This window comes from Rhinolophus sinicus, linkage group LG09, assembly GCF_036562045.2.
Source record: "Rhinolophus sinicus isolate RSC01 linkage group LG09, ASM3656204v1, whole genome shotgun sequence".
NCBI classification, from domain to species: Eukaryota; Metazoa; Chordata; class Mammalia; order Chiroptera; family Rhinolophidae; genus Rhinolophus; species Rhinolophus sinicus.
This window is the reverse complement of record NC_133758.1, coordinates 51,491,346-51,515,623: the sequence shown is the minus strand read 5'-3', so window position 1 is coordinate 51,515,623 and position 24,278 is coordinate 51,491,346. Positions and strand designations below refer to the sequence as shown.

Here is a 24,278-nt window from a genome sequence, read left to right as displayed (position 1 = left end):
CACTTTTTTTGAATTAAAAGAGAACTAAGTATTGGTTGGAAAGAATTGTTTACATATTTAAGTAGCTTAAACACTGTTTGTTGGGAACATTTACGCCATTTACTACCTCAACCAAATGCATAGATGTTACTACAAGACTTTTTAAGTAGTCCATAATGGTAGCTTTTCATTTCAAATTGAATCGTGATGCAAACGTTAAGAAAAGGAAATGAACAAATTTTTAGCACTTTAAATTTCATGTTGGGACCCTTTCAGTATATAGTCAATATACTTATCTCCCTGAAATTCCCATTCCATCCAGCACTTACCTTACAAAGGAATCACTTTCTCAAATTAAAAATTAAGGTTCTTATTAAGGCATTTTTTTCATTGCAGAATGTAAACTCTTGGTAAGAAATCATTTCTTAAAACATGTATAAGGAAATTCCCCAGTTGACAAATTCCATGGGGAGTGAGGGTGTGTGTCTCAAAAATTCAAGAGAATTTTTCCCTTGGGAAGATGAGAATTCACTTATTTGATAAATTAAACATGATCATTAAACTTTCCAAAGAAAACCTGAATTTTATTTCAATAATTTCATGACTTGATGACAAAGTACACAAAAGCACCCTAAGAAATACTTTTGATTCTCATTTATCTTTAAGTTGAATTTAAATGAAGTATTTCCATAAATTTAATTCAAAGTAGCTTGATACACACCCTCATACATTTATCTAAATATTATACATTTAGGGACATACACTTTGGATTAAAATAGCTCACAAAAAGTTTGTCCTCCAACACTATATTAAAACTCTAACTCCTAATAAACTTCTACTTGAAACGAAGTACCAAAGTGAGGAATTCTTATTGTTCAGGATGTATAAGATTTCAACTACTGGCAACTTCAACTCTCCATCACATTTTTTTGGACTTTAGGTGTCAATAGCTTCTCTCCAAAAAACGTATTTTTCCTCAAAGTTCATACGTTTCTCTATTACTTGACATCCTTTGTTCTTTGTAGAACCATAAAGATTGAGATCATGAATTATCAAAATTCAGATCTTTGCTTTAAATAATCATTAAAGAACCATACAGAAGAGGTCACTGTTCTCCAGCTTTGAAGGTTACACAAACTATAAGTTCAATAGCCTCCTTATTATAATACAATAAATTTGCTTACTAATATTCATGCTGGTTTTAACAGCTGAGATTACTAATGGGCATGTTTATTTCTTTTCACTTCTTTGAGATAAAGGCAAGGAGAGTCTTTGAAAAGTTAAAAGGAAAAGTTTTCAAAGAAATATGAGTAACTACTGCCTTTAAAGTGGACTCAAACACATCACAAAATTACCATACCAATTTTTTGTGGAGACAATATTTGACTTGGACCAGGGTACAAGTCATTTCCTTTGCATAGATTACAACAGTTAAAAGCCTGGGCTCTAGAACTACACTGTCGGGCTCCAACTCCGGTCCTGTTACTTAAGCTGTGTAAACCTGAACTTCTCTCCATCTGTCTGCATGCCTATACAATGATGAACAGCACCTATTTCCTAGGCTCTGGGAGATGACTAAATGAGTTGACATTGAACTTAATAGCTGGCACCAGTGATAAGCACCTTGAAAACCATTGCACACTTTGAGAAATAGATGGGCAAAATAAATTTCTTAGGTGGGTAAAGATAATCTCTTTGGATATCAGCCAATTGGTAATTAAAACTGAACCCCATAAAATTTCTCAAATTGTTTATTTTTGTACAGACAGCTCTCATTTACAAGTTAAAATCTTTTACTGGTGTTCTAACAATCCTAACCTTACAAAGACAGTTCTTACATTAAGCAATACCTAAATGTGACTCCTGCAACATAGTTTTAAAGATTAGTATACAAAAAATTCTGAAAATGCAGCTGCCCTATATTGTAGAACTTAAGTCTTGCTTAAACCTATTCTGTATTTGGCTTTGGCATTTAAAAACCTATAAAGCAGTTGTCCGGCTACAAATTAAAATGAGTGTAGAGCTTAAAAACAAGTAACCATGCCAGATCTCCACCACAGACCAATTAAGTCGGTATCTCTAGAGGTACTGTTCAATCATTATCTTCTTTCAGGCTCTTCATGAGTTAATGTACTGCGGTAGTTGAATACCACTAAAAACAGTCATCTTAATACTTCCCTGCACTTTCTTTCAAGATGAGTGTTATATACAGGAAGAACCAGAAAACAATAAACTGAGTTTTAAAACAAAGGTGGTAATAGGACAGTATGCATAACTAGAAATTATCTGGCCAATCAAGCTTTGTATTATAAATAAAATGTTTATAACCTTATGAAGAAACGCATTGTAAAAATAAAGTATTTTGCAGTCACTTATGCTTGGTTTTCAATAAATCAGAAAATGATTAAGTAAAAAAATAGGATACAAAGTTGTATGTATGACTATACTTAAAGAGTATTAATATTATAGGAAAATGTCCACAGAAATTGATGCTGCTGGATATCAGGGTTTGGCATTATTTTCTTTTTTTTCATACTGTATTTTCCAAATTCTCTAAAATGCGTACATTATTTCTACAATCAGAAACCTAAGGTAAAATTTTCTTTCTCTTTAAGGATGAATATTCAAACTTCTTTGCACCAATCTCCAACAGGCTGAGCATTGCCAAGAGGTTAATGTTCCTGCACAGAACTCTCCAGAAGCATGGCTTCTACCAACAGTGGGCTGTCAAATGCGGAACTAAAAGCCCAGCTGATCTCAATTTCCCACTAAAAAGCACTTAACCTCTAGGTCACTAAGCAAAAGACTATCTGCCAACAGAACTCAAGTCCCAGTCAATAACTAGCTATCACTACTTGACAGAACATTAACCAACTATCATAATCTGTTGAAATCAAACTCCTTTTTTTGTTTGGAAAGGAAAATGACACTGCATCACATTTTAAATCAGTTTATTTATTCACGTAACAGCTTAATTTCCTTAGAAAGCTAGAAAATAAAGATCATTTATTTACCTTACTTTGTTGTTTTTCCATACGGTAAACATTGATCTTTCCCTAACTCTCACAAAGGTCAATTTTTAAAGATCTATGCACACACCAAAATCACTGAATAGGAATGTGCAAAGCTCTAGGAAAACTGTTACTTGAATGTTTTTAAAGTAGTAGATGACAAGAACTGTTTTTTTACCTTATTGATAACACTTGTTTTCGAAGTGGCATAATTCGAATGATTACAATCCAAAAGTAATTCCCACAACAGATAATATCAATTTTAGGAGAAATTTTGACCTAAAATACTTGGAAAAATTAAGATATTTTTTTCTTTGACCAGAATTTCTAAATTTGATACACAATCTTCCAAGTGTCTTTTTTTTTTTTAAGTTAACACACCCAGAATACAATTCTTAAATTCGTTTCTTGTTAATACAACAATGGGCAAAATTAGGGTACATTAGTTATAGAAAGAATGAAGGAGAAGGTAGTGCATTTAGCAAGCGTCACATATGAACTTAAGGCCTTAGTTATTTGATTGTGATTTCAGTATTAGCAAGAGTGTATTTCCCTCATGCTTACATACACAAGTAAGCAGGCAAACAAAAATTTCTAAACATGTAAGGAATGAAGACAATTTCATCTATATTGTTGTCAGCCAATTAATACAGTTGGACTCTTTTAATTTTACCACTGGTAGTAAAATAATCTCATCGCATTTCATACAGCAATTAAAAAGAATAGAAATTAAGTCTCCTATACAATCAGAACATCCCCTGATCTGTAAAGCAGTTAAGAAGCCGATGTACATTTTATTTTGCAGATGCTACCCAGACTATACAATCTATCTCAAAACCAACCCTTACATAATGCATTTTATAGAATGCCTATCTAAAAATACATTGTATTTCATAGTGTTTATTACCAACATGAAGAGAGGATTTCTAGCCTTAAACATTAAAACCAAACATATACCTGAAACTATTCAACAATCTTATGATAGAAAATGTCACATACACTTATTAAATAACATCTTATGTTCATTATCTAAGTCATGTCAAATTAAGACACATTTTTTTTCTCTGTAGTTACCAGAAAGGACACCAAGCTAGTCAGGAGAGCAGATTTCTAGATCCAGCTCTGCCTCTACCTACCTGTGAGACATAGGAAAAGCTCTCTTAACTCTCATAAAGGCCTCAGATTCCTCAACTATAAAACAAAGGGGTTGAATACAATGAATTCTAAGGAGCATTCCCATAAAACGGGATTTTGCCAAATTTTTGAGAACTTCAATTTAAAAAAAATTATAGCCATGAAATATCAAGCTTGATACTTATCACCAACAATATAGATTATATAGAGAGCTTTAAGCCAAGGAATTACTGATTCTGCATTTATGGGACAAAAATGCAAGACTTTTTCTAGCATGCTTTGCCAGTTATCAGAAAGGGAGGGAAATTTTACAATGACTGTAAAGCATACAACAATGGATACATACCTGCCGTAACATGCTAGTAATAGATAGGTGTTACTTGTGTTTGTTTTTAGTAACTTTTGCACACAGCAAGAGATTTGTTTTTTATAAAAGATACCATAGAGCCAATGGCACAATACATGTGATCTGACAAATCAAAACATACTTAAAATGAAAAGGCAACCAAAATACTTTACATCTCTCATTTATAAAATGTATACAGACTTGAGCCTAACACACTTCACTGCACCACATCAAGTCCGAAAGTCCAATTTCCCTTTCAGGTAAAAGTGTATCTTTTACAAAACCAATACCTATTTTCAAGATCAAGTCACTTGTATTAGATTGTACTCAGTAAAAAAAACTGAATATATTTTCTATGGTTGCAAAATTTCTATGCCAGTACAAACGAAATGAGTAAGACATAAGACTAAGTGCAGGAGAGTATCAGACCCTATAATGCATATTTATATTGAAAATGTGTTTCATGTGCTTAACAGATTTGCAAAGGATAGTCATTTTTCACAAAGAAGATTCCCAAGGCTTGCTCAGTAATACCAAAGTTCCATAATGGGAATTTACTTTGAGTGTCAAATTGGGTGGGAAAAAACACCTACTTTTAACTATTATTATAAAATTGTTATAAAAGAATTAGGCTGGTTAATAAGCACTTGACTACAACCAAGGAGAATGAGTCTTCCTTGAGAAGATACTAAAAGAACCTAGTGAGACTGGGGTAAATTAAACACAATAGTGCCACAAGGCATACACATAAACTGACAAAAACTACAGCACTTTTATTCTCACGGTACTTGCTTATTTTATAATATCTTGAAGACAAACTGATTATGATCTTCCAAAATACCAAAAGTAGCTTGAAAATTTATCAATTCCTTTCCTTAATAGAATGAGGACTTTCACCTTCAAATATTGTAATATCTGAAAGGGTTTCAATGCAAGATAAAATTATGCATTATAATTTCAAATTATCATAGTATAGCCTCCCTGGTATCCCCGTCTAATGACACAACAGACACAAACAAGCTATCGAGCAAGAATCTGTTAACAGTTTTATTTTTTATGTTAAATACCATGGGACAGGATTTTAAGGATGAAAAACTCAGTCAACAACGGCCTCACAAGGGATAAGAAAAATTCTGCCATGATATTAGCAAAGGTAAAGGAGAAAATTTACACTGTAAGAGGCACCATTTCCCCACAGAATACCTCTTGGCATTTCCTGAATGAGTGGGATTAGCAATCTAAATAAATCATATTTCAAGAGGTAACAGCAACAGATAAAATTTAAAGGTATTATTAAAATAACATTTACAAGACTCTGAACAATTCTTGAACTCTTATTAAAACCACAAAGAAAGAACAATTCTTTATTTATGAATTTCATAAAGGACTGAATGTGCAACCGACATCGCTAGTGAGGATCTGGTAATATACAATTTGTCCAGTAGCCGAACAGTTTTTTTATTGTGTTTTCTAACCGTAAGAGATCATTAAAGGCAAAGCCTATATGACGCTGTACACACACAAAAAAATGGTCACCGTGGGCCATACTACCAATGAAGTGGTAGGTAAACAAATCTTTTTCTGGTCAAGAGGAAAAAAAAAAAAGAAATAGCACTCTGCATGCTTTACTCTACAAGATGAATTTCCCTAGAAAGAATCCAATGAAAATGGCTGCAATTACAACAAGGAGTGAAGGAAGAGGACTGGTGACATTATCTCTGAAGGATGCAGCTGAGGTTGATCCAGGTTTATCCGAGTGTGCTACCTTTCTGAGCCTTAAGCCTTCATCCTAGAAAAAAATATAGGCAAAGAGATTTTAAAAACAAACACGCATGTAAATAAGACTACAGAGGTAAAAATCTACAGACAGAAAGCAGATCTGTATGCATGTGGCTGGGGATGGGAATAAAGATTAAGTGTTAGCTGGCATAAGAAAACTTTCTAGGGTGATGCAAACATTCTAAAACTGGATTCTAGCGATGGCTACACAATCCTATAAATTTACTGAAAATCACTGAATTGTACATTCAATGAGTATCTTTATAGAATGTACATTATAAAAACTGGTTTTAAAAAGTGGAGCTCAGAAATACACTCCTAAAAAATCTGAAAAATCAGATATGGTTGTATGTACATAGAAGGAAAAATTCCACTAAAATTAGTACAATTAAAGAACAATTCTGTGCATGCACTTTTATTTCCATTGTGGCCCACAGTATTTTTACATTTGTTATACCTGTCCTAGCCCCATCAGTGCCGAAGACTACCAGAAACAAATCTGTAATCTGACTGGTTTACTGACTCATTGCAACCAGGGCACCCACGCAGCTGAGGCATAAGGAGTATCTCACCAAAGGAAGAGACAGGACTTTATAGGATTTGGGGGAAGGAGGAAGTTCGGGATGAAATTTAAATAATGCACTGCTTTGATAAACTCAAAGTAATACTTTCACTGAAAAGTTCGACTACAGTTAAATGGTATTTCCATGCCACTGACTGTGGTGTTTGACTTTACCCCAAGAGGTGAAACTATAAAAAATCTTGTTAATCAGTGTTCCAGAAAGGAAGTTTAGGAAAGCAGATGAACATTTTTCTCTATTTTTGTGTTTTTCAAAAATGAATAATAGGAAATTTTTATACTTTAAAATAATCATTTATTTTAATAAAATGTAGCACCTTAACTGAATTTACTTAAAAATATAAATAGTGTAATTTTTATACTTTAAAATAATCACTTATTTTAATAAAATGTAGCACCTTAACTGTATTTACTTAAAAATATAAATACTGTAATTATTTTTTGTGGCTTTTTGACACACTTTGAAGAACAAACTTGAAATCAATTCATGCAGTGAAAAGGGATAAAGTAAAGCAGGAGGGTTGTGTGTAAAATGTTCAGCATTGGGTCTGAACTGCAACGTAGACACAGAATTCTGTTTCTTTGAAATCTACAAATCATAACTGATGTGGAATGTTGCATACAGAAACCTCTCATCTGAAACTCTGCACCTGGAGTGAAAAGGGAGGCTGCTTCTCTGCGCCAAAGTGACTGCACTCCAACAAGAATAGGCTGCTTCACTCTGATATGATGGTTTCATACAACAACGCTTCTGACAGTCTATGATTTTAGGGGCAATGTTTCTCAGTAAGTAGTAGTCACTCAAAATAGGAAGTTGTTATGACACTTTACCAGTGGCAGTGTGACCTTGGGGAAAATACTGATATCTGTATCTGTGACCTAGGCAGTTGGCTTTATCTGTGTGTCCTTCATCCCAACCAGATGAATGGCAGGGCACATTTTTACTTCCTCAGTACCAGCTAATTTTATTTTCTCACACTGATTTTTCTAGGTGTTTATTAATACCAAGTAAAAGAGTCCTCCTGTTATCATACCGCTTTATTTGCATTACTGGATTTTCTGAGGGTTTGTGGGTCTTTTTGGTTTTACTCTAATTAGTCCTGTGTGGAAAGAGCAGTGATTCTCAATCCCAGCAAGAACTTTAAAAAACACTGGTGATTCTGATTCAGTAGGTCTGAGGAGGGACTGACCAGGTCTATTTTTAAAAAGCTCTCCGGGAGATTCAGAGGCATAGTCTGGAAGAAGAACAACAGGGGTAGAGGAATAAAAAGGAGTAGTGATTAGACATGCTCAAGAAGATTAATCTAGCAATAAATTATAATGGCCCTTATGTATCAAATGCTAAAGGGCCTGAAACTTATTCTACAAGCCAGTGATCTTTTACTTATCATTTGAACAGCAGGATGTTTTTTCAAATAACATCTCCTAGAGAGCATCAGCCTATAAAGAGTAGAGACCAGGAATTAAGTCTCACTCAGCTCCCTGTTCACTCTTCTTATTTTCCAGCCCTGCCCTACCCATTCTAGTCCTATCATTTCCACTTCTCCCCTCCCTGCCAAAAGATAAACAGTGTTTTTTTGAACAAATATTCCGAGCACGCTAATGAGCACATCTTTCATCAAAGAACACAACTGTGCAAGACATGGCAAATAAAGTAAAAGTAACAAAAAACTGCACCCTTAAAAATCCATGGGTGTGTGGGTGTGAAATGGAGATCTTCTTTCCACTACCCAGACAGGTGCTGTGGGAAGGGGGTAGGTGGTTCCCAAAGGGGGTACACTAAAGGATATGAAGAGCTAGCCAGAAAAATTATTTCAGCATAGATCAATTCAAGATATAGTGCTTCTGATTCAGAGTGTGGTTCCTTTGTACATTTTTTCCAATTTACTACTTTTTATTTTTTAATTTATTTTATTACATTTATTGGGGTGACAGTGGTTAGTAAAATTATAAAGGTTTCAAGTGTACATTTCTATAATACATCCTCTATATATCACATTGTATGTTTACCACCCAGAGTCAGTTCTCCTTCCATCACTATATATTTGATCCCAGTTCCTATGTACATTTAACAGACAGAATAACCAAATGTAGATTAAGTCCCATAATTTATCTTATTTACTTATATACATTTTTGTATCATCTACTTTGATTAAAAAAAAAAAAAGGACAAAGCCTTAAAAAAGCAATTTAAAGGTACTCAGATCTTGAAATAATTACTTGTCAAAGGCTATTAATAACCTCCACACATATTCAAATTCCTCAATTCACTGGCCCATTCATTTATTCATTCAAATATACAAATGGCTACTATATGCATGTGCTATGAATGCAAAGATGAATGAACACAGTCCTTACACCCCCAAGGAAACTACAGCCCACTAGAGGGAGAAATACTTCCAACAAAGAGGTATGGTGGAAACAAAGGAGACAGCATTCCGAAGCAATTTTTCTTTTCTTTTTTGGAGGGAGAGTGTCCTACTGAAAGGATGACAAGAACCAAGTACCAAGAGATGCATGTGCATGTACTTATGTGCTGTGATGGTAGGAAAGGAATTCGAGACATTCTAGTCAGAGGGAAGAACTTAAGCTAATGCAAAAGAAGGGTGATAAAACAGGGAAGTTTCTTTAGTAGACTACAGTGCAATGCTGTCCAATACAAACATAGTATGGTTTTCAAATGTGAGCCACAGAAGTAATTTTAAATTTTCTAATAGCATGTTAAAAAGGTAGAAAACAATTGGCAAAATTAATTTTAATATATTGTATTCAATCCAATATAACCAAAATATTATTTTAATATGTAACAATACAAAAAAGGGCGTATTTTACTTCTTTTGTACTAAGTCTAAGAAATCGATGTGTATTTTACAATCACATCCTAATTCAAACTAACCACACACCAAGTGCTCAATAGCTCCATATGACTAGTGGCTGGCTACTCTATGGGACAGCACCATTCTAGACAGTTCATATGACTAGGGCACAGAATGTGAATGGTACAAACAAAAGAGGAAGCTAGCAATGTCACAAGCCACATCACAAATAACCAGGCCATCTTCTAGGATAAGAACTTGCAGGCAATCAGAAGCCACAGTAAAACTATAAAAAGAAGATGGGAAGTAGGAAGCAAAGGACAGGACATAATCAAATTGGAAGAGAAGAATTGACCAAAGATACATTAAAAAGCTGACAGATAAAATGGCGTAATAATATTCACATATCCCATGCCTTTATTTAAATCACTTATTTTCAAAAGTAACTTACTCTCAGGTGTCGATTTTCTTCTGATAGCTTCATCATTTCTCCTTGAAGTCTTTTACACTCTTCCATGAGTTTCCTTGTTTCAGTATCATTGAGTGAAACACTATGTGGTTTTGGCATGGGTCCATCTTGTTTAGATGCATTCAGTGGAACAGCTTTGCTAGGTTCCATGTCATTCTGTATTACAAAGACAGTGGGAGTTTTTTAACTGACCAAATCTCCTTACAGGTTTTAAACAAATAAAAATTTAAATTCCACATCCTTCTTTAAAAAAAAAAAAATACTTAAAAGTTTTGACAATTTTCAACTTCACTAAGAAATTTTTTTAATACCAAATGTTATGGTATTTGGTACCTGTGAACAATTTTAGAAGGACTACATCAGTAAATGTCAGCAGTTAGATTAGCAAAATAAGCAGCTCACTCCCCTCCTGTACTCCCATAATCCTTTGCACTTACCTCTACCAAAGCACTTATCATAACAATGCATTTTTTATGTTCTTTCCTACAGTACTTCAAAGGCTGGGATATCAAGAGTCATTTCTCTTTGTATTTATCTCCTTAATCCAGCACTTTGGCCAACAGTTATTCAGTGAAAGTATGCTAAATGACTGATGCCAACCAAAATCCAAATATGAAGGTCACTTTCAGTGCTCTGATTCTGTAATTCAAATGAGGTTCTAGGAGGGTTAGGGAGATATTATCAAATTCCTTCCAATAAAACTAGAAGACTACCTAAGAAAAACACTTAAAACCTAACTCCTATTAATGGGAAAAAATAACTAAAGGAAATAAAAATTGAAGGGGAAATAATGAACATAAACATACGATGGCAAAAAACAAAAAAACAAAAAAGAGGGAAGGGAGTTAATTTCATGATCTTAAAATTCAAAATATAAATGATTCTTTCAAACTAAACAGTATCACTATTTGCTTTAATTCATGAAATTCAGTATGGAATCACTGTACTTAAGATACTTTTATAACTACAAGCCCCCCAAATCTTAATTCTTACCAACACTTACCCATTTGAAACTAGTAGCAAGGGCATGGAAACTCATACTAGGGCAGTGCCAAGTGCTCGAGCCTGTGATCTACAGTGCCTCGGCATCCTTCCATCCTAACATCATTTATCCCATCACATACAACGTAACAGTATTAGTGCAACAAGTCGTCATTTTAATTAAAATTTTACTTGCTAAAAATTTAACTTGTTAGATAGAAAGAAATAAACTGCTTAATTCAGATATAAACATCTAGATTTTAATTATAGATTACACACCTACCATGTTTCCCCCAAAATAAGACCTAACTGGTCTTATTTTCAAGCCCTAGCATGATTTTTCAGGACGACATCCCTTTAACGTAAGCCCTAATGTATCTTTTGGAGCAAAAATTAATATAAAATCCGGTCTTATTTTTGGGGAAACACGGTATCACATCATCCCAGTTCCTGAATTTATATTAAGTGCAAATAAATAGTTCAAGGGGAAATCTAGTATTTTCTTATGCAGGGGATGTGATTTGATCAGTATGTCTAAATCCATGTAAAAATTAATTATGTGAGGTTCTAGTGTACAACACTATATATTTGACCTGTGAACATTCATATTTGTCTATTGTTCTTTAAAAGCCTCACATTGTGAAGGGTTTTTAAGAAGCCCACTTTAATTTTCTTCTTTAAGTTTTTCTCTTACTCTTGTTTTTCACATTATCCTTCCCTGTCCCTCTATTATTAAAAATCTGTTTCAGGTGTATTTTGCTCTCCACCAGTATTCTTTCCTATTCTTTTCCTTAGTATATCTTGATTAAGAATTGGGGAGAAAACATCATGCTTATACCAAAAAGTCAAAAAATTAAGAGGAAATACATGAGGCCAATATCTGAAAAAAAAAAACATTAAAATGAGGAATCATCAAACTGTTCATAATTGGATTTTTATTTTTAAATAAATTCCAAATTCAGACTTAGGAGGAGAAAATCACCTACCTCCCATTATCTCATCAACCCAACACAACAATTATTTGTTATCTTCCAATATTTTTTCATATGCATATTTTGTATAATTTACATACAAGTAATATTTTTATCTTTATTCATTTATATCTTTTATCATTTTAATGACACAATGTCATTAAATATTCTTTTCTGTTCCTTACCAAAATAATTTAAACATTTCACTCGTTAGATATTTGATGGGTAGCTTCCCACTCTTTGGGATTTTAAGTAACATGTCAATGAATATCTTCTTACTGTGGCAGAATTAGATTTTCTTTTTTATTGTAATTTTTTTTAATGCTGTTATACCACTTTTATAACAAAAAGGAGAAGAAATGTCATTACCAATTTGTGGAACACAGACATAAAGGCTAGAATGCAAAAGATACAATGAAGCTTAAACACATTCCACAAGTGATCCAAGTTAAATCATGGAACAAGTTACATGGAGTATTGTTATAGCATGTACTATTCAGGTCCCTACAAAGCAGTCAACATACATAGTAGATACAAAAAAATCTAAGTTATTTATGTATATTTAAATATAAGCATACATAACCTAACTTAGCTGAGGGTTAAGGGAGGTGGGGGGGTGAGGCTGAGTCATTTGTGTAGTAACAATCTGAAGAGCCTGATGGGAAACACTAAGGCTGTTGTGACTTTAAGGATATGCTTCCATTTAGGAGCTCCACTTAATGAGGTTTGGCTCCAGGAAAAGAGCTTGTTCCTTGAGAGTTGCTTCAGAAAATTGATGAATAGTAACATTACATTAACATTATATTTACCACTGCAACTTAGAATAAACTGAAAGTTCAAGGCCATGATATCAATTAAGAATATATACCATGTCTTGTACTTTTTCCACTATTTTATTTTAGCCTATAAGCAGTAATCTCTCTCCATCTATGAGTTGAATTTACTTCTGTATTCTTCTGTAACAATCTTCAGAATTTCAATTCGAATATTGTAAGTTGTTCCTATTGGTGGTAATTAGACAGAGCCGGAGATTGGAAATAGAAAGGGAAAGATAAAATATAAACAAGGCAAGATAGATTTTTACAATGAAGCCTTGGGAAGGACAGAGGAGCAAAAGAACATAAATATGGGGCAACATTCTTGTGACTATTATGAATAAGGGGTGTAAATATATAAAAAGAGAATTAAAAGACTAAAGCCAAGAGCTATAGCATGAAACTGTCAGAGGCATCATTAATCTGGGAAAAGACAGTATTTGAAAAAATAAGGTTATTGAAGATTTCTTTTCACTTTAAACAGCCAATTTACTGTTTCTCTAGGATCATCATTTCTAGAATACCTAAAATCACAAAATCAAAAAGTATTTGACATTCAGATAAAAGGCCAGATTTTTTTAAGCCTTAGTATACATATTCTCTGAGAAGCAAAATCAAAGTATAAGCAACCTGCTCAAACTGTGGGGTTCCTGAAGTTTCCAGAAAACAAGAAATGGTAAAGTGAATCACACAGCAACCATTATACCACCTAAAAGTCACCACTGTCTTATTGATGTACCATCATTTTTCCTGAGTACACAGGTACATATGTGTATACACATACATACATACACACACACACACACACACACACACACAAGTACACTCAAAGATGACCTAAGATATTTAGGGCTAATACCACAAATTCTCCTACCCTGGGACATTGTAAATAACTAACAAAGACAGTTAAAGACGGGTGCTACTATTATTTGTACTTGATAAAACATAAAATAGTAATTTCACTAATTTTTTTAATATATAAACATACATACTTGCCTGGAAAGCAATGTTTGCCAGCTCCTACCTTTACTGCTATGCCTGCTAGTCTATTCAGATATGTTCCTAACTCCCTTTCTCTAGCGTATGCTCCCAAAATCTCAGTGACAGGAAAAATCAGCAATTTCATAATAATGTTCAAATTACATCTGTCCTGCTCAATACTGAGATTTTATTGTTAAACGTTTTTTTAGAATAGAGAACAGTTTGTGCATGATATTTAAGTGATTTGTAGTTCTACTGTCATTTTAAACACAGTTGAAAATTTCAATTCTTTTTACTTCACCCAACACACTCACAATACCACATATGTGCTAGGTAACTACATTAACAAAACCAGTAACATTAGTAGACTCCTATGTCTGTTAGCTCCCTAAAACAAACCTTCTGCTTCTCCTGTTTGAACACAGTGAGTCCCCTGGGGTCATTCTTCATGTTATAACTGGCAAGAGTTGCAACTGTGTGGTTGATGGTGCTCACTGAAGTGACAGCCGGAGCAGTCCCTGGAGTTATACCCTGAGGTGGCATGGGAAACATATTCTCAGATTCGCACCAAATTCTGAGTTCTCCTGCATGGTACTGGGAATGACTAACATAGAAATCATTAGACTCTAAGACATTCACATTTTATTCTATAAAATGATGTTAAACATAAGAAATACTACTAATAAATAATAGCTATGTTAAAGCAAAAAGTACAAAATTTCTGAATTTTTTATATTATTTCCCTAACAAAATTACCTATGATTTTGCATTATGTTCAAATTGTATACAAACCTTATTAAATTTATGCTAGTCTCAAGTTATCCTAAAATGAGTACCTTCTAACTTTGTGACTCTTAATTTTTGTTACTAATCAACATTTACCAATATCTGAACAAGGACTTCATATTTTCTTAACTTTGATAACACTCAACCTGAACAATTAAGTTAATTGAATTTTTCCCCAAGGTTCAAAATCTACAATGATTTATAAACCTCTCCTATACTCAACACCCCTCCCAAAACATACACACACACACATACACACACCCTCCCAAGATCAATAAACAAATTTAAAGATGCATGTAACACTGTAGTATACAATTATCTCCGCAGTTCTCTTCCTATCTTCTCAAGTTCCTCTAATACAGATAAAAATAATATTACCCAAAAAGTTTGGAACAGACTCTGAAATAATAGTTATTGATATCCAGATCACTGTATATAACTAAGAGAACTCTGTCTTAATAATGCATTGTCCTCAATCTGTTCTTTGTCTCAATAGAAAATAATGTATATTTAATCATAAAAGATATTTATACATAAGACTCCTGAAATGCCCTGTTCTTCACAGCCCTTCATTAAAACAAATCATTAATTTTTCCTAGAAAATATGTCATTAACAGATGTTACACACAGGGCATAAATATATTATATGCAGGGCAATACATTTTTAAAATCTGGAAAATGTCAAGTAGAGCTTCAGGCTTCAAAAAAGCAAACAAACAAAAGGTTTAATTGAACACAAAGAACTGAATAGGTGATAAAATACCATAAATAACAAGTTAATTAAAGTCACATTCAATCCTGAAAAAAACACTAGCACTAACTGACCTCAGATTTCATAATACAGAGTTGATAATAACTGAAAAGAGCTAATAATTCAGAAAACCCCACTTTGTGAAATATAAAATAGTCAATGCTTTAGTATCATCTGCCTCCAGCTATCAACAACATGCTGAATGGCTCTCAGTATTAGTGCTGAACACAACTCAATTGAACTCTGTAGACGATTAATTTCCTGAAATATATATCCAGTCAAAGACCAGTTACTACCTAGGACTAGGGAGACAACATGTATTTTAGTGTGCTTAAAGGCAGTATAAGTTAATACCTGTTGTCCAGGGAAAATTATTAATAGTACCTCCTTTTATTCTAAAATAGAAAGGTTCCTGGATTTCTAAGGTCACTCTATGATCCAAATTAGACAGCTATTTCTCAAAAAGCAGCCCACATTGTAATGATGGTTCAAATAAATTAGAATTGTTTTGTCATAAAAAATGACTTCTTTAAACTATAAAAATAAAAACATGGATTCAACCACTGTACTTCTAAAGCTGACACCTTTCTTACCCTACAAGATTGACTACAAAACTTCAATCATTTTCTTATTTATATAATTGGTATCAAGGTCCTAAAAGAACCAAAGAAACCTATAAAACAATAACATACCCTTTTCCCACAGTTTTTAGAACATGTAAGTGCCCAAGAACTAATAGTATACTTAAAAAGATACATTTAGAAATGTATTCTTCTTGAAAGGAAAGTATCACCTTTAATCAAATTGTCAGAATTCAGCTTTTTATAGCATTTTATCAATTTTTCTGTAGTAAACTAACAAACTTTATCTAGACAAAACACTATTCAATAATGCCCTAATTTCCCAACAAATAAGTTTCACACTAAAGATAAACATACATAAAAAGGATGTTAAATAATTTTGTAATTTTATCTATGCTCGATAAACGCTAGATGATTTCTAACTAAATTTCTAGCTGGGTACTAGAGAAAAACCAGTATGTCAAAGACACTATGGTTTTTAAGCAGTTTTATCAACTTCAACTATAGACAACATTGAAGTTGAAGTGACAAGATACAATTATTAACAAAGTCTAATTACCACATGAAGTATTATAAAAGAGGTGTTTTATATGTATTTATATGTATATAAAAGGTTACATCCGTAATTATTGTAGTAAACAAATAAACAAAAACTATATTTTATACTATTTTAAACAGTCAGATTTGGCTACATTGAGGTTTCGTATTTTCTGAAAAGAATGAGTTGCAACATAAAACTGATGACTTGATAGAAAGTCATATAATCAACAACTCAGAAAGAACTGGGTGTGTGCCAGGTTGTACTCAATTTAAATATATTTCTCAGAAATTAAGAATTTTTGTAGAATCTGCAGGTTAGTAGCACTACAAGGATGAGTTTAAGCAGTAACAGTGTTTCCAAAAGTGTCTTTTACAGAATACCAGACATTCCATAAGAAGTAAATTACACTATATTAAATAAAAATGAAATGCTGGGTTAAACATATTTTCTTTATTCAAGGCCTATAATACCGTGTTTCCCTGAAAACAAGACCCAGCTGGACCATCAGCTCTAATGCATCTTTGGAGCAAAAATTAACATAAGGGGGCTGGCCCGGTGGCTCAGGCGGTTAGAGCTCCATGCTCCTAACTCCAAAGGCTGCCGGTTCGATTCCCAAATGGGCCAGTGGGCTCTCAACCACAAGGTTGCCGGTTCAACTCCTCGAGTCCCGCAAGGGATGGTGGACTCCGCCCCCTGCAACTAAGATTGAACACGGCACCTTGAGCTGAGCTGCCGCTGAGCTCCCGGATGGCTGTTAGTTGGAATGCGTCCTCTCAACCACAAGGTTGACAGTTCGACTCCCGCAAGGGATGGTGGGCTGTGCTCCCTGCAACTAGAAAACGGCAACTGGACCTGGAGCTGAGCTGCGCCCTCCACAACTAAGACTGAAAGGACAACAACTTGACTTGGGAAAAAGTCCTGGAAGTACACACTGTTCCCCAATAAAGTCCTGTTCCTCTTCCCCAATAAAATCTTTAAAAAAAAAAAAAAAAAAATATTAACATAAGACCCGGTCTTATTTTAATATACTATAAAACGGGTCTTATATAATAATATAGTATGTGATAAATATAATATATAACATAACATAATACTGGGTCTTATATAATACAATGAGACTGGGAATAATATAATAAATATAATATAACAATATAATACTGGGTATAACATAACATAATACCGGGTCTTATATTAATTTTTGCTTCAAAAGACGCATTAGAGCTGATAGCCTGGCTAAGTCTTATTTTCAGGGAAACGATGTACGCAAATATACAATGTGCTTATTTATAGGGAGAAAGTATTTGCAGCATTTTTCCAAACTCATTTCACCATAGTACCTTTCCAATGCAATACACTTTGGGAAATACTGCCTTATAAAAACACAGCTGTGTTTCAGTCCTTCTTTTCAACATGCACATGAATCCACTAAGGCCACCTCCAGACTACGAGATGTGATCATACAATATGGTGAATGTTTAAATAAAACAAAAATTATTAGAGTAAAAGACACATTATCATTAATCCCTCTCAAAATACTCTCCCTCTCACTTGAAACACACTTATCCCACTGTTCTTACCACTTTCGGAAGCAGTTCTGGAAGTCCTCTTTTGTGAATGTCTTTAGTTGCGCTATCGTGGCTGCCTCGATGTCCTAAGTCATTTTGACTTTGGGAAGAGCCAGAAGTTGCACAGTAACAGATCCAGTGAATAAGGTGGATGAGGACACACCGAAATGTTTTTATGTGACAGAAATTGCCATACCAGAAGCAATGTGTAACAGTGTTATCACGACGGAAGATGCTTTATGGCACACTGTAAAACACACCTTCTCTCAACTATAGCTCACACCTGACTGCACTGAGCAAGCTGAAACTTGTCACACACTGTTACTAAGGTTCAATGTGCCACTTCCCATATTGAAGATCCCTGCCTTTCCACGGGATGGCACTCAGCAGCAGCATTCACCGTATTTTGTGATCACAACGGGAAAGGCTCCATGTCACATATTGCTTCTGGTACGGCAATTTCTGTCAAATAAAAACATTTTGATGTGTCCTCATCCACCTTATTCACTGGATTTGGCACCATGTGACTTCTGGCTATTCCCCAAAGTCAAAATGACCATGAAAGGTAAATGTTTTGACAAGAAACTCAGGACATCGAGGCAGCCAAGACAGCGCAACTAAAGACATTCACAAAAGAGGACTCCAGAACTGCTTCCAGAAGTGGTAAGAATGATGGGAAGTGTCTTCAAAGCGAGGGGGAGTATTTTGAGGTGGATTAATGGCAATGTGTCTTTTACTGTAATAATTTTCTTTTATTTAAACATTTACTGTATTTTGTGATCACATCTCGTGTATACAGTATATACTTTTTTACATTTGTGTTATATAAATTTGAAATACTAATATATTGAAATATTAAGTCTCATTTTCTGTATAAAACTTATAACTGCAAATCCAAACACTTAAAAATATCCATCCAGAATTATAATGGCAAAGCTAACAAGCCATGTGAGTTGCTATATGGAAACAGCACTGCAGCTGGTTCACAGAATACGTGCCTATTCTTCTCAAGGCCAGTGTTGGATTTTACACTTTTAAATTATCCAAGACATTGAAGAATATATCCCAATCATAAAATGCAATCATTACCCCAAGAAATAAAAGGATACACATCATCCTATCTAATGGAGACATAATTTTACCATTAAAATTTTACCATTTGAAGAAGTGCCTTCCAGTGACAATCTGGCCTCCGTTCTAATCTTTGCCAAAAGAAAAGTTTGATAGAAATTCTGAAAAATCATTGTCTTACCCCAGTTCCCAGATTATGATCTTGAAATACCATCTCCCATTGAAAGCAGCCAGAGCTTCTTCAAGAAATGGCTGATTCCAGGTCTGGGTCTGGAAATATCTTGCCATATTAGACATCAAGAAAATTACCAAAGGACCAACTTAAGAAGGTAAACCAACTTAGGGTAAAAGGACTCGGGAATCAACTTAAAGAGGTTCCTACTGGCCAATTTTAGCACTAATAATGATAATAACCACAAGGAGTTGAAACACAGATATGTTAAGTCCATGAGTTTATAACAATACACAAAAGAGAAGAGAGACGGGGAGGAAGGGAGGTTGACTGTACATCTTATCAGAGGGACACCTGTAACCAACTCACTTTTTGAAAGCCTATAACTGAAGAGAAAGACTAAGGCATTTATCCTGCCTTTATAAACTCTATCACTGAATGAATAACAAAATATTAGATGAGCACCAGTTTCTCTCTACACAGGTACTCTAAGTAATATAAAGTAGGAATGACAGAAATATCGCCATTATGTAACCTTAAATAAATTAACTGACCTAAACCATGTTTTTTTAAATTTCAACTTTATTGACATTTTGGGCCTGATAATTTTGTTGCAGGGGCTGTCTTATACATTATAGGAAGTTAAGCAGTATCCCTGGCCTCTCCCAACTAGATGCCTACAGCACATCTCTCCCTCAGTTGTGACAACCAAAAATGTCTCCAGACATTGACAAATGTCCCCTTGGGGGGCAACGGGGGATGGGGGAAGGAGGCTGATCTACACATTGCACACCAATGGCTGCTAACTTCACACAGAACAACAGACAGACATTATGTGCCTCCTTAAGAAAATATATCTCTACCTACAAAGCAGTCTTGCCTCTCCGCACCAGCAAAAATAAATTTCAATTTAATCAAGTTTCTAGTTCCAATTGTAGGACATACCAAAGACAGAAGAAAAGTTAAATGACACCACAAGGAAGCAATCAGCAAAATCTAGTCTGTTGGGAAAAGTCTATATAGGACAAACCCAGTTTCTTTAATAAATAATTTGTAAGAGGAAAACAGTGAGGGAATCTATAGATTAAGAGATTTAAGAAACATCCATAGGAGTATGTGGCCTTTATTTCGATCTCAATGCCAACAAACTGCAAAAAAAATTTAAATGCATTTGTGAGACTAATTTGAATGTTGCCTGGATAGTTTGATATTATCTATTAATCTTGTAAATGCTTACTGGTAATATTGTCATTAAAATTTTTCCCTTTTCTTGAAGTCCTTATAGCTCAATGTTTATACTGAAATAGTTACAGATGCAATTATATTACACCCGGGATTTCCCTTAAATAATGTGAAATGGGAAGTGGTGGGGTAGATGAAATAAGATTAACCATAGACTGGTAATTGTGAAAGCTGATCACAGGTTCACAGGCCTTCATTGTACTGTCTACTTTTCTAAGTCTTTAAATTTTTTCAAGATAAAATGTTAAAAAAATCATGATCTTCAGCAAATATTGCCTACTGCTTAATCAGTCAGTAAGTATATTGCAAGTCCAAGTAGTTCAATTAATGCAAATACATTCTGCAACTAGTTCATGCAGGCTCAAAATCAGATATTCTCTCGAGTACTTTGAAATTATTGAACAGACTTCAGGTTACTAATAATACCTGCTCTGAAATGGTTCCAGGACCAAATCACTTCTGCTCATGTTCCATGGCATGGGACTCTGGGACTCCATTCAGTATTTGTTTACGCCCTTTTGCGGATCCAAAACCACTTTCTGGGATTACTACAGGCTATACATATATGTAGATACACCTGCTACTCTCCTGTATGATGTGGCAAAATGGCTAGGCTCAACTACCATAGCCATATCATTTCCATCAACTTCTGGTTTGGTTTCCAAAGCACTGAGAGCTACTCTTGATCAGCAATATCAAATACTTGGGTTCCAGCCCCTTTCAGACTACACTCTCAAATTGTCTGCTATCCAGAGCATACTAGAAGCTCAGATGAAAGATAGCTCTATGTTTATTAAATGATTGTAATAAAATGACATAAACATTGAGAAAATATCCAAATATGTTTTTAAAATAAGTCAACCCTTATTTCACGGAATTTCACTTTCTGGAATATACCCAAAGGAAACAAAAACACTCTGTCAAAGAGATATCTGCACCCCATGTTGATATAGCAGCATTATCTACAATAGCCATGACATGCAAATAACCTAAATGGACATCGATGGATAAAGAAGTTATGGTATATATAACAGTGGAATATTATTCAGCCATAAAAAAGAAGGAATCTTGCCATTTACAACAATATGGGTGGACTTTGAGGACATTGTATCAAGAGAAATAAGTCAAGACAGAGAAAGAAATACTGTATGAGCTCACTTACATATGGAATCCGTAACAAAACAACACATAGAAAAAGAGATCAGATTTGTGGTTACCAGAGCTGGAAAATGGAAAGGGGAGAATTGAATAAAGGTGGTCAAAAGATACAAACTTCCGGTTATAAGATAAATAAGAACTGGGAGTGTCATGTACAACATGATGACTATAGTTAATACTATGGTATATTTGAAAATTGTTAAGAAAGTAAATCCTAAGAGTTATCACAAGGGAAAAAACACTTTTTCCTTTTACTTTTTGTATCTGTGTGAGATGATGGATGGTAACTAAACTTACTATGGCAATCATTTCACAATATATATGTCAAGTCATGCTTAAATTTATACAGTGCTATATGTCAATTATATCGCAAAACTGGAAAAAAATTTTAAAATAAAATAAAATTAGTCAACCCAGAAAATATACTGTCACGTTTTCTGGGTGCCAATAAAGAGCTCTGCAAGCTACGGATTCCTGGCACCCTAAGCAAAAGAGAAAGTAAAGTCCAAAAGGGATGCATAAAATGCCATTGAACCCTCCTCACTTTCCAGTAAGAATCTATGCATTCACATGAGGTTAGGGGGCATTTAAAAACATAATTTAGTCAAAACCTAATTATCATTCAGGGACTTTTTCATTTCAGCTTATTCTTAAAGAGTATTAACACAATAATTGAGCCCATGTATTTAATCTGCAAGTTTACTTTTCAATAGGGCAAAGAGCCTCCAGATCAAGGGGATAGTCATGTCAGACTATAACCTAATTGTGACAAATAATACTAGTTATCCATATTACTTTATATATTGTCACCAAGAAAAACACCTATTTACCTTTCAAGTCCCTCCTACAACCATAGAAAAAGATTCAAATTTGTATTTCAGAAGGAACATATGGAAAGTGACCACAACCTGTTCTACATTCAAAGATTATTTTTTAAACTACACTTACATGCTTCAGTCCCCCAAATTATATTTACCTCATAGTAATCAAAAAGCAACCTAAAAATTATTTACTAAAGAATAAAATCAGATGGATTTTGGCCAAAATCAAAACTAAGCAAAATACCTAGGGGTAGCCAAATTTGGAATAAACTGCTTGTTCATGTAAATCAAATCTCTTATCCCCAGACTGCTGGTATATAGTTGCCAAAAAGTGGTTTATGTCTGCTGTCATTTAATTATATTTATATACACGCCTCATTTTTTTTGAAAAAGAACTTCAAGTAGTTTAAATGGCAAAAATTTGGTAGAATTAAATGATTCTCCATTATGCAGCTTCTAAAAGCATTTTTTTCTTGAACAAACAAATGTTATAAAATGAAAATGGCATATCAAGTTTTTATTAAAACTTCATCACTGAGTCTTATAAAGCAGAATAACCATTATTATACACCCCACAAAGGTCAAAACAAAAGAAAAATTAATCTCAAAGTAACTGAGAGCTTGTTAAAACAATTTTCCTACTTACCAATTTATCATTTTCATTGGGCATTTCAAAAACACATCTCAATTTAGAATCCATTAAATCATCAGGTTTTGCCTCTTTCCACTAAAAACAAACAAAACCAAACATGAGACAGAAGAAATATGATCCTGTCAAATAGGTTTCACCTCGAGGGACAAGTAAATGATCAGTGTAGCTACTAGGAGCAGGAGTCTTTGGCTCAACCAGGATGCAATGCTGCATTCTGTCATAGTTACCTGTCAATCCACAGAAATTTCTGTATAATCCTAAAAAGAGCTACTATCACCACCCGTTAAAATCACACTACTATCTCTATAGATATTACAGGACTTTCTCCTTAATGGCATTTCTAAATTGTTTCTAAGAAATACTATTTCACAATTCTTTCATCATTGAAATACGTTAGGGTTATCTGTAATAAACAGATCTTTGGATTTTTTAAAAATTAGGTTTCTCAATTGAGAACTAAACAAATCCCAGTTTAAGCAACATTCCCCAAAATAAATTCTATTCAACTTCCATACTTACCACAGCTTCCATATCTGAAGTGTTTGGTGGAGCAAAAATTGTCTGTACCATAAACTTGTGTTTACTCTTTTCATTGGGATCATAGTCAAAAGGCTGTAGCATTACTAAATAAGAAGAAAGGACACATTACATTGTCTTCTGCATTTGTTTGCTTCTTATTCCTATTATCTCATTCACTAATATAATTTAAAGACAACCAGGATGGGTTCAAGAAACCAAACACTGGACTACTGGCATTAAGGATCCAGAATCAACTTTATGTTTTCCAATTATTTTTAAATTGTCCACCTTTCTGATTTTCTAAGTATTTAACAACCCACAAAATAAACTGATGGCTATTTTAAAAAAAATAAATATCAATCTATGATTGTCCCCTCTAAACTTAAATTTCAGGAAATTTTCAAAACTTTGTCAACATTAGCTATTTTAATGCCTGCAAGCTTGGATTAAATCTAGTAAATTGTCTATTAAAACTATAAATTTAGGTTTCATTTTAACAGTGATTACCTCTTAAAATTAGACAACAAGTGTATTTAAAGGAGAAATTCTGAGTAACT

General features: G+C 33.9%; 1 protein-coding gene across 2 annotated transcripts in view; it reads right to left on the bottom strand.

The window, feature by feature from the left end:
• Positions 1–2,913: 2,913 nt before the first annotated feature.
• Positions 2,914–24,278, bottom strand: part of VAPA (VAMP associated protein A) — a 40,554-nt gene continuing 19,189 nt past the window's right edge. Inside the window, exons 3-7 of one of the 2 annotated variants that reach the window (XM_019712596.2) lie at positions 23,722–23,825; positions 23,197–23,277; positions 14,262–14,393; positions 10,097–10,270; positions 2,914–6,259 (exon numbers count right to left, since the gene is read on the bottom strand). In XM_019712596.2, the coding sequence (XP_019568155.1) occupies positions 6,101–6,259; positions 10,097–10,270; positions 14,262–14,393; positions 23,197–23,277; positions 23,722–23,825 (650 nt within the window). In that variant the 3' untranslated portion in view covers positions 2,914–6,100. The remainder of the gene's footprint in view (positions 6,260–10,096; positions 10,271–14,261; positions 14,394–23,196; positions 23,278–23,721; positions 23,826–24,278) is intronic. The other variant, XM_019712597.2, reaches the window with a different exon arrangement.